Source organism: Pararge aegeria (genome assembly GCF_905163445.1).
Source record: "Pararge aegeria chromosome W unlocalized genomic scaffold, ilParAegt1.1 SUPER_W_unloc_1, whole genome shotgun sequence".
Taxonomy (NCBI): domain Eukaryota; kingdom Metazoa; phylum Arthropoda; class Insecta; order Lepidoptera; family Nymphalidae; genus Pararge; species Pararge aegeria.
This window is the reverse complement of record NW_024396987.1, coordinates 1,074,445-1,092,363: the sequence shown is the minus strand read 5'-3', so window position 1 is coordinate 1,092,363 and position 17,919 is coordinate 1,074,445. Positions and strand designations below refer to the sequence as shown.

General features: G+C 36.2%; 1 protein-coding gene across 1 annotated transcript; it reads right to left on the bottom strand.

Moving 5' to 3' along the window:
• Positions 1 to 16,472: 16,472 nt before the first annotated feature.
• On the bottom strand, positions 16,473 to 17,342 carry LOC120636768. Its single transcript, XM_039908331.1, has one exon. The coding sequence runs from the start codon at positions 17,340 to 17,342 to the stop codon at positions 16,473 to 16,475; it is 870 nt and encodes a 289-aa protein (XP_039764265.1).
• Between the last annotated feature and the right edge of the window lie 577 nt (positions 17,343 to 17,919).

The window sequence follows — 17,919 nt, the reverse complement described above, 5'->3', positions numbered from 1 at the left end:
TTTCCAACATATCATGTTTTTAGCGTTTTTATGAAAATTATTAAGATCACAATATCCTTTATCATTCCACACTTTACGTATATTGGACAATAAAACAAAAGGAAAGCAAATTAATCGATTGGTGTGTACAAAGCCGCTTAGCCAAGAATAGTTTTCGTAATATTTATTATTAAATATACGTGTTACTTTATCACCTTTTTTTGGGATATTTGTAACATTGGTACACTCCTTCCTTTGCGAATGATTTCTAATTTTACGATATAAGTAGGGATAGAAATTAAAGTTTTCTCTAAGTACTTTTTCCAGGCACACTGAACCCAAACAAAGACCGCACGAATATGCTTTCATTATAAAATGAATGAATAAACTATAAATTAACCTTAACACATTAAACTATCACTACTCAAACTTTTATAAGTTTATTTATCACCAACGCCATACAGCATTGTTCGAAGGTAAACAATAATGGCGATCGAATATGCTAATGATAATATTGCAATCGAAATTAGTCAAAATATGTCTTTAATTTTTTGTAAGTATGGGTACGAACGCTATTTTATTTTGATATGTAAACAATAAATAGAAACCATATTTATTGTTAACTCTCTCACTCTCCAATGATTCCTGGAAAACCTAAATTATTCATTTTTCAAAATTGAGACAGCGTTTGGTTTCATAGATTATTTTCAAAACGAAAGACTAATTCGATAATATTAGATCCTTAATTTTCTTAAAAGACACTAAAAGGTATTTACATTTGTGAATAATGTTTTTAATTCTAAAAAAAGAATAATGACCTTTAACAACAATAACAAACCAAGCAAATCATTTTATTCATAGAAAAAATGAAACACGTAATTGATTATCCACTTCCGTAAGCAGTGCTTATAGACAGCCACACTTAGAAGCATTTACGGTTAAAAATTAAAATATGAAGTAGAAGATTTTATTTTGTACGCTATGCGCCTCGCGCGCGCTGGTTGCGCTGTCGCCTGTCTAGCGACAATTGACCTAGAAGTTTGGCCGCTCATTACTAGATGGCGCTTTCATATATTTTTTACTTAGTGTTTTTTTAATTACAAAACTTTAATGGTCCTATCTGAAGGCTCTTTAAGACCCTGAGGGTAGGGTATGCACTGCTTATTTGCATATATGCAATGCACGCCACTGTATATACTAATTATTAACTACTTTTAACTTATTCTTCCTAAGTCGCTTCCGCATTACTGGGTAGGGTAGGTTATTTCTTCTTTCATAGTTCTAACCGACTTCAAATAAAGGAAGAGGTTATCAATGCAGTTTTTTTTTTTTTTTTTACTTAGATTTAAGAATACACTATAATATCAACCAATGGATTTCAGAAGCTTTCTACTTCTCCTTAAAAACATTTAACATGAGATTGTACTTTCGCTCTATCTACATTTTCTTTAATACCTATACTTATAATTGAAATGTTCTGACCAAAATTAATTTTAATGAATATGTTGGATTTGATTGATTATTAATGTTGGCGTTGGTGCGTAATAGTTACGCGGATTTGCCTTTAACTGAAGAAAAATAAGTGTTTACAAACTCGACGTAGATATTCTAAGACTCGTAATCTGTCTAGATTTAAGAATTAAGGGGGATGGGAGAGATGGGGGTAATAGGTCAGGGTCTAAAGGGGTTACCATCCGTTTGACACGGGAGGACGGGGAGACCAGGCAATTTCAATGTGAACATGCTCGGATGTGGTTTATTACAGTTTAAAAGACTTTTACTTTTAACCAGTTTACTGGGGAGTCTTGAGTACATTATTATGATATTTTCATTTATTTATTTGATGGGGAAAGACTTTTTACCCTTAGCACATTTGCACGCTCGCAGTCGTAGTCGATTTCGCGTATCGAAACAAAACTTCTTACTGCAATCGTTTTAGTGTCGCAAATCCTGTATTGATTTTTATCCACTTACAAACGTTCCTTTTAGATCTACTGTCTAGGCTGTTGAAGTGTTTATAGGCTTTAAAACAGGGTTTGGATATACATTCAATTTAACTGAAGTATACTGCTACAATACTCGAAAGCAACTGTACCAGCGACGCTGTACTGTATTGCCAGTGAACAAACTTTTACTTAGGGTAGAAACTGTTACTTCCTAAAGTTGTATAATTTTAAACACTAACTCTTTTGATCACATTGTCCGTGCAGTCCTGGCTAGGAATAAGACTGCTCCAGATCTTTCCGTGGTGATGGATGGAAAAGGATGATCACTTGTGATGATGGAGCGACTAAACTGGAGAGCTCTACAGATATTCATGTAAACAGCATAAATAACTTTGATAAAACCTTAAACAATGTTTTTTACGTTCCGTAGTTGTCTGCAAAATTTGTTTTCTGTTATTAAATTATGTGAAAGAGGCATGGTTGTGATCATGAATGTAGATGGGTGTTTTGTCCATGACAGTTGTAGTATACAACACCAGCCTGTTATATCTGCTAATCTATGTGGGTGTATATAGAATGCAGTAGCGTGCATTGAGGCTATGTACAGGGTATGCAGATGATATAAAATGAAGAAAATCTCCAGTAAGATTACAATGCTTATCCTTAAGTTTTGTATAACTCGTACTGGAGACCTTCTTCATTTTGTATCATTTGCATATACTTTACATACCCTCTATGCACGTCACTGATAGAATGAATGTTTTGTTTTGCAAAAGAGTAATCGATGACTGTCCTACATCAAGCGCAGGAAGTCAATATTGCAAAGTTAGTTAAGTCTAATAATACTTAACATGAATACTGATTTATGGCATAGACGGTTTTTATTTTATTTATTTATTAGGTTCACCAACAGATTATACACTGAAACAAGCTTAGGGACTACAAAATTGAGAAATATAAAGTTGTAGTGTAAACCCAATTACTGGCAAACCGGCATGCGTATCTGAAAAAACAAACACACAAGTGCGGGTTCGCAAGTTTACAATAATATTATTGTTGTAACGAAGGAAACACTGTAAGATGAAGTTAAAAAAAACAGGAAACAAAAACATAACTTAAATTAAAACAAAACAGAAATGTACGAGGCAATTATCTACTAGCTGTACTAATATGTTGTTGCAGAATTGTTTTGTATTGCTGAAGAGAACATGAGTGGATGTCGGCACGAGTAGCTTGGAATAGCTTGTTGTGCTCTCGGCAAATCCTAGCCAGGATACTGTGAGCGCCCAAATTAGTTCTATACAACTTGCCAACGAACGGTTTGAAGTTACCGAGGCGCGCATTTTTACGCGGAACAGTAAATTTAATTTTGGTCAAAATATTTGGACAGTTGATTTTATTATTTAAAATTTTGTAGAGAAATACTTGATCGGATACCCAACGACGACTTTCTAATGAAATTAATTTAAAGAAGTTTAATCTTCCGCTATATGAGGTTAAAACGAATTGTTTTTTTTGATGAACTGACAACAAGAACAGAAAACGTTTTTGGATTCTTTCAATCCTTAGAATAGAATCCTTATATAGTGGATTCCAAATGCTGGAGCAATACTCTAAGAGACCCCGAATTAATGCAAAGTAGACGGTTTTGAGAGCCAGACAAGAATTGAATGTTTTACAATTTCGCCAAACAAACCCCAGTAATTTGTAGCATTTACTGATTAATTGATTTATGTGTGTATTGAATGACAATTTTTTATCCAAAATAACACCTAGGTCTCTAACAGTATACACCTCGTCAAGCAACAGATTATTAAGATAATAAGAAGTTTGAAGAGGCATGCGTTTTTTTGTAAATTTAATATGTTGGCATTTTTTAATATTAAGAGGCAATTTATTTTTAACAGACCAGTTTGATATGCTATTTAAGTCATTTTGAAGAGAATCAGAGTCTAAAGGAGTTTTTATAGCTTTAAAAGTTTTCAAATCATCAGCAAACAAGGTGAAATTGGAAGATTTAATGTTATCGCACACATCGTTAATATACACTAAAAACAACATGGGGCCAAGGTGGGACCCTTGTGGGACGCCAGATGGAACCCTGAACGGATCTGATTCGTAGCCACAAACTACAACCTTCTGCTGCCTGCACGACAAATAAGATGAGAGCCAAGAGAGCAAAGTTCCCTGAATACCAGCATCATACAATTTGGATATTAAAATCATATGGTCGACCCGATCGAATGCTTTACTTACGTCCATATAAATAGCATCGACTTGATATCCCTTATCAATGTTATCTATTATTTGAGTCGTGTATTCAGTCAAATTTGATACTGTTGACATTTTATTTCGAAAACCATGTTGTTGAGCAATTAGGATGGACTGCAATTGAAACGAAAGATACGGACATATTAAAGATTCGAAGACTTTGCTTACATGAGATAACAGGGAAATTGGTCTATAATTAAGTATATCATCCGCTTGCCCACTTTTAGGAATTGGTACAACATTAGCAGATTTCCATTTGTCTGGAAATATCCCAGTGACAAGAGAGCGATTAAAAATAAGGTAAAGTGGATAAGCCAGAGTTGCGGCGCAATTTTTAATGAAAATGGCTGGTAATTCATCAGGACCTGCTCCTTTATTCTTATCCAATTTCTTCAAGGCTTTTTCTACTGCCTTGAGACCCAAAGATATTGTAAGTAAGGAATTTTTATTTGTGACTGGGCATGAGATTGTTGTGAGGGCAGCACTTGTTCTTGCTCTATCATCAGTATAGACAGGCTGTGTGTAAACGGCCGAAAAATGTTTAGCGAAAGCGCCACAAATCGTTGAAGGAGATGATATTTTTTTGCCGTTAAATGTCATAACATTTGGAATCGTTCCCTGGCATTTCCTTTTTGATTTTAAAAATGACCACAGTATCTTCATGTTATTTTTACAAATATGATCTTCAATGCTTTTTTTGTAATTAGCGTAGCAACGATCTATTAGATTGTGACACAATTTTCTAGCTTCTTGAAAATCAAGTTTGGCCAGCGGGCATTTGTTTTTCTTGTATTTAAGACGGTAAGTCTCCTTCTCCTTTATTAACCTAATTAGGTTAAAAGTATACCAAGAAGGATAACAACTTCGCCTGGCTGCTGTTTTAGGTACGTGTTTAAGTATAAGCCCCTTAACTACGTCATAGAATGTATCTACCATTTGATTAACAGTATCAGTGTCATCAAAAATTGTATCCCAATTTATGCCCCTCAACAGTTCGTTTATAATTATATAGTCAGCTCGGTAAAAATTCAGCTTTTTAATTTTATTTGGACTAAGGAATTGATCTTTGTGAAAATTTACAACAGAAAGCAATGGAGGATGATACGGGTCAATTTTGCTTAGCGAAACATCTGCAGAGCATACTCTAGCTTGTAATGCCCCATTGCATAAAATTAAATCTAAGATTTTATTGTCTTTGTTGACAATGCTGTTATATTGCTTAAAATTATGTAGGTTGATAAAATCTGTGAGAAGATGCCCTAAATTGGAGTTAATATAAGTTGGCTGGGTAAAAGTTATATCTAAGTTTGATTTAGCTTCAGCCCAGTTTATGAAACCGAGATTAAAATCTCCGAGGAGGAGAACATCGCTATTCGTTCTGTATATAGCTTCGCTTATAGATGACAGCATTTGATCGAGCTTACAGAAAATTGGGGGAGGAGGCAGATAAACGGCGCAAATGTGAAATGCATGAGAAGCATTGCCGGTCGAAACCGTGACCCAGACGTCCTCACATTCACTCTCCCAACAACTATTACGAGAGGAACTAAATTTCTTTAAGACCGCAATTAAAATCCCCCCACCCTCTTTCTTTGAACTACTAGAACTGCATCTATCCCTCCGGAAAATATTATAATTATCATTTAATATTTCAGCATCAAATACACCACTGTTTAGCCAAGTTTCCGTTATAACTATTATATCGTACTCGCACGACATGCTGTTCAAGTAAAGACTTTCTAGTTTACCTCGTATACTTCTTGCGTTTTGATAGTACACACTTAATCCACTAACAGTACCTTTTAAGAATTTACGGCTAAATCACTACACCAGAGAATAAAAGTCCATTTACACCCTAACTCTTAATTTGCATAAGAAAGTCACTATTCTTAATCCATATGGCAGGCGAAGAATCGTTCTTTCTCATCATAACGCGACCGTGTCTCACCCAAAGATATTTATATCCTTTTTCCTTTTTGTAGCTGCGCGCCATAGCATGTAGACTGCGATTAGCTGGTGAGAGGTGCTCGGACACGTAGATAGGGGTTTTATCGGCAGCTATACCCAGGTGGGAACTGTTAAGTTTATCCAAAAGGTTCGATTTGTTGAATTTTAAGCATGCACTGAGAAACTCATCCCGTTTGCGGGGCGAAGACAGCTTCAGGATAACAGACCGCGGCCTACTGCTGCTGGCGTTGACCTTGGCAATTCGGGTACACGATATAATATCGTTTTCCATAATCGGGTAAGAGATAGTTTTTCCAAGTTGAATGGCCGTATTTGTAAGGTTTTCCTTCGGAAATTCTGGGATACACTGGAGATCCAAGTTGGACTCCCGTGCCCTCTGCTCAATTTCCAACATTTTACTGTCAAGATTACGCACATTATCTTGAAGCTTCGTGTTGTCTGCACGTAGGGTTATGACTTCCGATTTCAATAATTGGATTTCACTTTGCATCTGGTCAAATTTATTAGACATGAACTCGACGGTTTTGATAAGATCGGGTATTTGTTTTATTAGACTTTGAAGCGAAGTCAACTCTTTGTTAAGTTTTTGTGCCAATGACGACTCTAAATTGATTATTTTACTCGATAAAGCCTCTTCGAAACGATTAAGACGTTCGTCAATGGTTAAAAAGTCGACCTGGACCTTGGGCTCACCCAGCAAATCTAACTCTGATGTCTTCACTGGGGTGTTGGTGTTATCGCCCTTAGCTCGAGGCATTTTACAGTCAGGACACTTCCAAGCCGCCTTGGCTTTTGACGACAATTTAGAGAAATTTTCCTTTGATAAACCGATGCATCCGTAATGGTAGTAGCTAGGACACAAGGAGCAGGTTAATCTCTCAGTTGGGCTGATATGTTGTTTACATGCAATACAGGGACTCATTATGACAGCCACACAACCATTAGACTTCCAAGTTATTATTTAACCAGGTTTCTTTAGCTTGTTATGTTGTTGCGTAGCTTGTTTGTAGCAAAAACGTCTCAAGCGCCGTGCGAAAAGTGTCGCTTACGCGTTTACGCGAGAAGATTTGTGAACAACGAACAAAATTTTGTTTACACTTTGTTACTTTCATAAAAACAATTAAAAACAGTAAATTGTTCAAGCAATACAAACATATATGTTTATTTGTCACAGATCACAACTTTTCAGACACGTATTGAGACTTAAAACACGAAAACTAGAATAAAAATACACAAAAAATACGCGAGCACCCGCACTTGCGCGCGCGCGATGTGTATCATTGTCTTAAAGGTATGTTCATTTCAGGATGACAAAGAAGATTTCAACAAGTTTGCGCCTGCCTGGAAGGAAAGCCTGTGGCCCGGGCTCCGAAAAGATCTACGAAACGTGTTGGCCGACCCTTGGAACTCATCCATAGTGACGTGTGGAGTCCTATGAGAGACTCCAGCTGTGGAAATGCAAGGTACTTACTCGCCCTTACTACTAATAATTTTTCTCTTCAAAACTTTAGATTTTAACTTTAGATTCAAGAAAATGTGTCAAATAATTATTACGTAAGTGCGTAACATATAAAATGCCTGCGTTTTGATAACATTGGTTTTGATTTTGAATTACCATAGGGGCAGTGTTAAGTGTTTCCTAGAGAAGAAGGGAACAGCTCACCAGCTTACCTTACCGCATTGTACTCAGCAGATGTATTTGAATACCAGAAGCAACACTGAGGAAGTGTGGTCCCGACACACTATTTGTAAAGGAAACCTTTGTTTTTGGATGCATTGCCTATTCATTAATCCCGCAGTCTAGTCTACATAATAAATTGAACGCTAAGAGAAAGTTGTGCATTTTTGTCGGTTATTCAGCGTTACCGATTTATAGAACCATTAAATAAATCCAAGGAAGGTTATTCTGTATAGTAAAAAGCACATTCCTAATGTACTTTTTATTGAAAATAAATGTGCTGACATTGATGAATATCGTAATTCTCGTCTTATATAATATAAATAAATCACATGATTTTTATATGAATTAACAGATGGTGAGTCTGGCGATGACTGCTGCAACAACAGTGAGGTAGAGCAGGCCTCTACTGATGCCGAGTCTTCTGCTGAGGAAAGGCGGAAGAGAGAAAAAACGACGCGAGACGTCGGCGGCGCTATAGTTGGAGGGGAAGTGGCGACTAGTACAGAGGAGTCTGTCAGCTGCCGATCCATGCGCAGTACACGTGGTACACCGCCGACGAAATATGGCGATTATAAAATAGGTATGTAGACCAGAATTTTTGAGAAGCCACAAACATATGTGTAGGCAATAAAGTTATCAAACTCCTCTGGTGGCAAAAAGCTATGAATGTAGAGTATCTGTCACTTTTGGAGAAAAAAGTTTGGAATTCAGTTGATCCACCTGCTGATAGTAATGTTATAAAGTTAGTTTAAGTGGACATACAAATTGAAATGTGATATAGGGAGAAATTTGCGGAAAAGTGGGTTGCGGGAATAATAGTCTTTTCGCAAACTAGTATCTATGTAGAACGTTGTAATAAAATCTAAATACTACCTCTTTTTCTAGAAGTACTATCATCATTAAAAAGTTTTTGGAATTTATTTTCTTCCTTTGCATAAATTAGGTATAGGTAGGTAGGGACATAATCCCATTGCTATAGAAATTTTGGGGTTTCTGAAATCAAAAAACCGCGACAAGTAGTTTTGGCAGTCCTCTCGTGATGTTAACCTGACACTGCCTAAAGAATTCTGAAGAGACCGAAACAGGTGGAAATCTGAAGGTGTAAGGTCAGGACTATACAGCGGATGCATTACCACCTCCCAGCCAAACTATCTTAATTTTAGCTGAGTGGCTAAAGATGTGTTAGGTCTAGCGTTATCATGATGAAAAACCACACCTCTTCTGTTGATTAATTCCGGCCGCTTTCTCTAAACTTCTTGCTTTAATCTCATCAGTTGTTCGCAGTAGAATTCAGAATTGATGGTCCTGCCTGGTGGTAACAGCTTATAATGAATAATGCCCTTACAATCCTACTACTACACACACAGCGTCACCTTGTTGCGAGTTAACCCGGGTTTCGCCACAGTCTGTGAAGCCTGATCGGCCTTTGACCGTGACCTTTTTCGCACTTTCTTGTCGGTCATGATCCACTTCTAATCAGCTTCTTCAAAAATGGTTCGGTTTCATTACGTCGTAATAAAGAATCACTCAATCAATGAGTACACGGTTCATTAGGTTTCTTTCAGTGAGCTCGTGAGGTACCCAAATATCCAACTTTTTTATGTACCCAGTTTTTTTCAAATGTGCCTAAACTGTTTTGTGGTCAACTCCCAGTTCTTCAGCTACATTGTACCTACTGATTTGCCCATCTTGGTCCACTTTTTCAAAAATGGCATCCATTATATCCGTAATAGGGCTCCTCCTAACCAGAGCGAGGTGCATCTTTGACATCAAAATTTCCGGATTGAAAACGCTAAACCCAAATTTTTTTCGCGGCTTGCGTTGCATTTTTACCTTTTTTGTAGTAAAATTTTAAAAGGTAAAGAGGAATTTCTTCATTAGATTCACTCATCTTCACACATTTTCCTAATTTGATACCAAAACCAGCCAGATACAAACAGTATAGCCAAAGAGATTTTATTACATGTTCATACATACTATAATGCGAAAAGATTTTTTCCCCAACCTATTAGATTTATTAGCTATAAATTTCATAAACAGTTCATAAATAATCGCTTAAATAAGCTTAAGTTATAAAATAAACACTGAAACAAGTATGTACATTGAACAATTTTTAATATTATTTTCTCTTCCGTTACAGATTTGACTCTGTGTTTGTGAACGCGTGTGCTGAGTGGACTAATGAAGAGTTCGGTGGTTTAAACATACCCGCCGGTCGGGTCGCGTACGTGCACGGTTCGATCGATCCGTGGCATGCGCTATGTATGACTACTACGCAGGACAACTACACGCCCGCTATCTTCTTTGAAGGTATATACTCAGTGGCGTGCATAGCCCTTGGACCCAGGGTATGCACAAGGTGTTCAACACAAACATAAAGTAAAATTAAAATTTAGATTTTAGATAGGTATGTCGGTTTATAATCAAATTACTTTACGAAAGTTATATTTTTGATTGATTTAATACTATCGTCTATCTACTGCTAATTGAATAAAAGTACATACCCTGATTTACGTCACAAAATTATGACACACCATTCGGCAGCATTTTCTAAGCACACTGATGATGATAATATTTTTCCAACATATCATGTTTTTAGCGTTTTTATGAAAATTATTAAGATCACAATATCCTTTATCATTCCACACTTTACGTATATTGGACAATAAAACAAAAGGAAAGCAAATTAATCGATTGGTGTGTACAAAGCCGCTTAGCCAAGAATAGTTTTCGTAATATTTATTATTAAATATACGTGTTACTTTATCACCTTTTTTTGGGATATTTGTAACATTGGTACACTCCTTCCTTTGCGAATGATTTCTAATTTTACGATATAAGTAGGGATAGAAATTAAAGTTTTCTCTAAGTACTTTTTCCAGGCACACTGAACCCAAACAAAGACCGCACGAATATGCTTTCATTATAAAATGAATGAATAAACTATAAATTAACCTTAACACATTAAACTATCACTACTCAAACTTTTATAAGTTTATTTATCACCAACGCCATACAGCATTGTTCGAAGGTAAACAATAATGGCGATCGAATATGCTAATGATAATATTGCAATCGAAATTAGTCAAAATATGTCTTTAATTTTTTGTAAGTATGGGTACGAACGCTATTTTATTTTGATATGTAAACAATAAATAGAAACCATATTTATTGTTAACTCTCTCACTCTCCAATGATTCCTGGAAAACCTAAATTATTCATTTTTCAAAATTGAGACAGCGTTTGGTTTCATAGATTATTTTCAAAACGAAAGACTAATTCGATAATATTAGATCCTTAATTTTCTTAAAAGACACTAAAAGGTATTTACATTTGTGAATAATGTTTTTAATTCTAAAAAAAGAATAATGACCTTTAACAACAATAACAAACCAAGCAAATCATTTTATTCATAGAAAAAATGAAACACGTAATTGATTATCCACTTCCGTAAGCAGTGCTTATAGACAGCCACACTTAGAAGCATTTACGGTTAAAAATTAAAATACGAAGTAGAAGATTTTATTTTGTACGCTATGCGCCTCGCGCGCGCTGGTTGCGCTGTCGCCTGTCTAGCGACAATTGACCTAGAAGTTTGGCCGCTCATTACTAGATGGCGCTTTCATATATTTTTTACTTAGTGTTTTTTTAATTACAAAACTTTAATGGTCCTATCTGAAGGCTCTTTAAGACCCTGAGGGTAGGGTATGCACTGCTTATTTGCATATATGCAATGCACGCCACTGTATATACTAATTATTAACTACTTTTAACTTATTCTTCCTAAGTCGCTTCCGCATTACTGGGTAGGGTAGGTTATTTCTTCTTTCATAGTTCTAACCGACTTCAAATAAAGGAAGAGGTTATCAATGCAGTTTTTTTTTTTTTTTTTACTTAGATTTAAGAATACACTATAATATCAACCAATGGATTTCAGAAGCTTTCTACTTCTCCTTAAAAACATTTAACATGAGATTGTACTTTCGCTCTATCTACATTTTCTTTAATACCTATACTTATAATTGAAATGTTCTGACCAAAATTAATTTTAATGAATATGTTGGATTTGATTGATTATTAATGTTGGCGTTGGTGCGTAATAGTTACGCGGATTTGCCTTTAACTGAAGAAAAATAAGTGTTTACAAACTCGACGTAGATATTCTAAGACTCGTAATCTGTCTAGATTTAAGAATTAAGGGGGATGGGAGAGATGGGGGTAATAGGTCAGGGTCTAAAGGGGTTACCATCCGTTTGACACGGGAGGACGGGGAGACCAGGCAATTTCAATGTGAACATGCTCGGATGTGGTTTATTACAGTTTAAAAGACTTTTACTTTTAACCAGTTTACTGGGGAGTCTTGAGTACATTATTATGATATTTTCATTTATTTATTTGATGGGGAAAGACTTTTTACCCTTAGCACATTTGCACGCTCGCAGTCGTAGTCGATTTCGCGTATCGAAACAAAACTTCTTACTGCAATCGTTTTAGTGTCGCAAATCCTGTATTGATTTTTATCCACTTACAAACGTTCCTTTTAGATCTACTGTCTAGGCTGTTGAAGTGTTTATAGGCTTTAAAACAGGGTTTGGATATACATTCAATTTAACTGAAGTATACTGCTACAATACTCGAAAGCAACTGTACCAGCGACGCTGTACTGTATTGCCAGTGAACAAACTTTTACTAAGGGTAGAAACTGTTACTTCCTAAAGTTGTATAATTTTAAACACTAACTCTTTTGATCACATTGTCCGTGCAGTCCTGGCTAGGAATAAGACTGCTCCAGATCTTTCCGTGGTGATGGATGGAAAAGGATGATCACTTGTGATGATGGAGCGACTAAACTGGAGAGCTCTACAGATATTCATGTAAACAGCATAAATAACTTTGATAAAACCTTAAACAATGTTTTTTACGTTCCGTAGTTGTCTGCAAAATTTGTTTTCTGTTATTAAATTATGTGAAAGAGGCATGGTTGTGATCATGAATGTAGATGGGTGTTTTGTCCATGACAGTTGTAGTATACAACACCAGCCTGTTATATCTGCTAATCTATGTGGGTGTATATAGAATGCAGTAGCGTGCATTGAGGCTATGTACAGGGTATGCAGATGATATAAAATGAAGAAAATCTCCAGTAAGATTACAATGCTTATCCTTAAGTTTTGTATAACTCGTACTGGAGACCTTCTTCATTTTGTATCATTTGCATATACTTTACATACCCTCTATGCACGTCACTGATAGAATGAATGTTTTGTTTTGCAAAAGAGTAATCGATGACTGTCCTACATCAAGCGCAGGAAGTCAATATTGCAAAGTTAGTTAAGTCTAATAATACTTAACATGAATACTGATTTATGGCATAGACGGTTTTTATTTTATTTATTTATTAGGTTCACCAACAGATTATACACTGAAACAAGCTTAGGGACTACAAAATTGAGAAATATAAAGTTGTAGTGTAAACCCAATTACTGGCAAACCGGCATGCGTATCTGAAAAAACAAACACACAAGTGCGGGTTCGCAAGTTTACAATAATATTATTGTTGTAACGAAGGAAACACTGTAAGATGAAGTTAAAAAAAACAGGAAACAAAAACATAACTTAAATTAAAACAAAACAGAAATGTACGAGGCAATTATCTACTAGCTGTACTAATATGTTGTTGCAGAATTGTTTTGTATTGCTGAAGAGAACATGAGTGGATGTCGGCACGAGTAGCTTGGAATAGCTTGTTGTGCTCTCGGCAAATCCTAGCCAGGATACTGTGAGCGCCCAAATTAGTTCTATACAACTTGCCAACGAACGGTTTGAAGTTACCGAGGCGCGCATTTTTACGCGGAACAGTAAATTTAATTTTGGTCAAAATATTTGGACAGTTGATTTTATTATTTAAAATTTTGTAGAGAAATACTTGATCGGATACCCAACGACGACTTTCTAATGAAATTAATTTAAAGAAGTTTAATCTTCCGCTATATGAGGTTAAAACGAATTGTTTTTTTTGATGAACTGACAACAAGAACAGAAAACGTTTTTGGATTCTTTCAATCCTTAGAATAGGATCCTTATATAGTGGATTCCAAATGCTGGAGCAATACTCTAAGAGACCCCGAATTAATGCAAAGTAGACGGTTTTGAGAGCCAGACAAGAATTGAATGTTTTACAATTTCGCCAAACAAACCCCAGTAATTTGTAGCATTTACTGATTAATTGATTTATGTGTGTATTGAATGACAATTTTTTATCCAAAATAACACCTAGGTCTCTAACAGTATACACCTCGTCAAGCAACAGATTATTAAGATAATAAGAAGTTTGAAGAGGCATGCGTTTTTTTGTAAATTTAATATGTTGGCATTTTTTAATATTAAGAGGCAATTTATTTTTAACAGACCAGTTTGATATGCTATTTAAGTCATTTTGAAGAGAATCAGAGTCTAAAGGAGTTTTTATAGCTTTAAAAGTTTTCAAATCATCAGCAAACAAGGTGAAATTGGAAGATTTAATGTTATCGCACACATCGTTAATATACACTAAAAACAACATAGGGCCAAGGTGGGACCCTTGTGGGACGCCAGATGGAACCCTGAACGGATCTGATTCGTAGCCACAAACTACAACCTTCTGCTGCCTGCACGACAAATAAGATGAGAGCCAAGAGAGCAAAGTTCCCTGAATACCAGCATCATACAATTTGGATATTAAAATCATATGGTCGACCCGATCGAATGCTTTACTTACGTCCATATAAATAGCATCGACTTGATATCCCTTATCAATGTTATCTATTATTTGAGTCGTGTATTCAGTCAAATTTGATACTGTTGACATTTTATTTCGAAAACCATGTTGTTGAGCAATTAGGATGGACTGCAATTGAAACGAAAGATACGGACATATTAAAGATTCGAAGACTTTGCTTACATGAGATAACAGGGAAATTGGTCTATAATTAAGTATATCATCCGCTTGCCCACTTTTAGGAATTGGTACAACATTAGCAGATTTCCATTTGTCTGGAAATATCCCAGTGACAAGAGAGCGATTAAAAATAAGGTAAAGTGGATAAGCCAGAGTTGCGGCGCAATTTTTAATGAAAATGGCTGGTAATTCATCAGGACCTGCTCCTTTATTCTTATCCAATTTCTTCAAGGCTTTTTCTACTGCCTTGAGACCCAAAGATATTGTAAGTAAGGAATTTTTATTTGTGACTGGGCATGAGATTGTTGTGAGGGCAGCACTTGTTCTTGCTCTATCATCAGTATAGACAGGCTGTGTGTAAACGGCCGAAAAATGTTTAGCGAAAGCGCCACAAATCGTTGAAGGAGATGATATTTTTTTGCCGTTAAATGTCATAACATTTGGAATCGTTCCCTGGCATTTCCTTTTTGATTTTAAAAATGACCACAGTATCTTCATGTTATTTTTACAAATATGATCTTCAATGCTTTTTTTGTAATTAGCGTAGCAACGATCTATTAGATTGTGACACAATTTTCTAGCTTCTTGAAAATCAAGTTTGGCCAGCGGGCATTTGTTTTTCTTGTATTTAAGACGGTAAGTCTCCTTCTCCTTTATTAACCTAATTAGGTTAAAAGTATACCAAGAAGGATAACAACTTCGCCTGGCTGCTGTTTTAGGTACGTGTTTAAGTATAAGCCCCTTAACTACGTCATAGAATGTATCTACCATTTGATTAACAGTATCAGTGTCATCAAAAATTGTATCCCAATTTATGCCCCTCAACAGTTCGTTTATAATTATATAGTCAGCTCGGTAAAAATTCAGCTTTTTAATTTTATTTGGACTAAGGAATTGATCTTTGTGAAAATTTACAACAGAAAGCAATGGAGGATGATACGGGTCAATTTTGCTTAGCGAAACATCTGCAGAGCATACTCTAGCTTGTAATGCCCCATTGCATAAAATTAAATCTAAGATTTTATTGTCTTTGTTGACAATGCTGTTATATTGCTTAAAATTATGTAGGTTGATAAAATCTGTGAGAAGATGCCCTAAATTGGAGTTAATATAAGTTGGCTGGGTAAAAGTTATATCTAAGTTTGATTTAGCTTCAGCCCAGTTTATGAAACCGAGATTAAAATCTCCGAGGAGGAGAACATCGCTATTCGTTCTGTATATAGCTTCGCTTATAGATGACAGCATTTGATCGAGCTTACAGAAAATTGGGGGAGGAGGCAGATAAACGGCGCAAATGTGAAATGCATGAGAAGCATTGCCGGTCGAAACCGTGACCCAGACGTCCTCACATTCACTCTCCCAACAACTATTACGAGAGGAACTAAATTTCTTTAAGACCGCAATTAAAATCCCCCCACCCTCTTTCTTTGAACTACTAGAACTGCATCTATCCCTCCGGAAAATATTATAATTATCATTTAATATTTCAGCATCAAATACACCACTGTTTAGCCAAGTTTCCGTTATAACTATTATATCGTACTCGCACGACATGCTGTTCAAGTAAAGACTTTCTAGTTTACCTCGTATACTTCTTGCGTTTTGATAGTACACACTTAATCCACTAACAGTACCTTTTAAGAATTTACGGCTAAATCACTACACCAGAGAATAAAAGTCCATTTACACCCTAACTCTTAATTTGCATAAGAAAGTCACTATTCTTAATCCATATGGCAGGCGAAGAATCGTTCTTTCTCATCATAACGCGACCGTGTCTCACCCAAAGATATTTATATCCTTTTTCCTTTTTGTAGCTGCGCGCCATAGCATGTAGACTGCGATTAGCTGGTGAGAGGTGCTCGGACACGTAGATAGGGGTTTTATCGGCAGCTATACCCAGGTGGGAACTGTTAAGTTTATCCAAAGGGTTCGATTTGTTGAATTTTAAGCATGCACTGAGAAACTCATCCCGTTTGCGGGGCGAAGACAGCTTCAGGATAACAGACCGCGGCCTACTGCTGCTGGCGTTGACCTTGGCAATTCGGGTACACGATATAATATCGTTTTCCATAATCGGGTAAGAGATAGTTTTTCCAAGTTGAATGGCCGTATTTGTAAGGTTTTCCTTCGGAAATTCTGGGATACACTGGAGATCCAAGTTGGACTCCCGTGCCCTCTGCTCAATTTCCAACATTTTACTGTCAAGATTACGCACATTATCTTGAAGCTTCGTGTTGTCTGCACGTAGGGTTATGACTTCCGATTTCAATAATTGGATTTCACTTTGCATCTGGTCAAATTTATTAGACATGAACTCGACGGTTTTGATAAGATCGGGTATTTGTTTTATTAGACTTTGAAGCGAAGTCAACTCTTTGTTAAGTTTTTGTGCCAATGACGACTCTAAATTGATTATTTTACTCGATAAAGCCTCTTCGAAACGATTAAGACGTTCGTCAATGGTTAAAAAGTCGACCTGGACCTTGGGCTCACCCAGCAAATCTAACTCTGATGTCTTCACTGGGGTGTTGGTGTTATCGCCCTTAGCTCGAGGCATTTTACAGTCAGGACACTTCCAAGCCGCCTTGGCTTTTGACGACAATTTAGAGAAATTTTCCTTTGATAAACCGATGCATCCGTAATGGTAGTAGCTAGGACACAAGGAGCAGGTTAATCTCTCAGTTGGGCTGATATGTTGTTTACATGCAATACAGGGACTCATTATGACAGCCACACAACCATTAGACTTCCAAGTTATTATTTAACCAGGTTTCTTTAGCTTGTTATGTTGTTGCGTAGCTTGTTTGTGGCAAAAACGTCTCAAGCGCCGTGCGAAAAGTGTCGCTTACGCGTTTACGCGAGAAGATTTGTGAACAACGAACAAAATTTTGTTTACACTTTGTTACTTTCATAAAAACAATTAAAAACAGTAAATTGTTCAAGCAATACAAACATATATGTTTATTTGTCACAGATCACAACTTTTCAGACACGTATTGAGACTTAAAACACGAAAACTAGAATAAAAATACACAAAAAATACGCGAGCACCCGCACTTGCGCGCGCGCGATGTGTATCATTGTCTTAAAGGTATGTTCATTACAGGATGACAAAGAAGATTTCAACAAGTTTG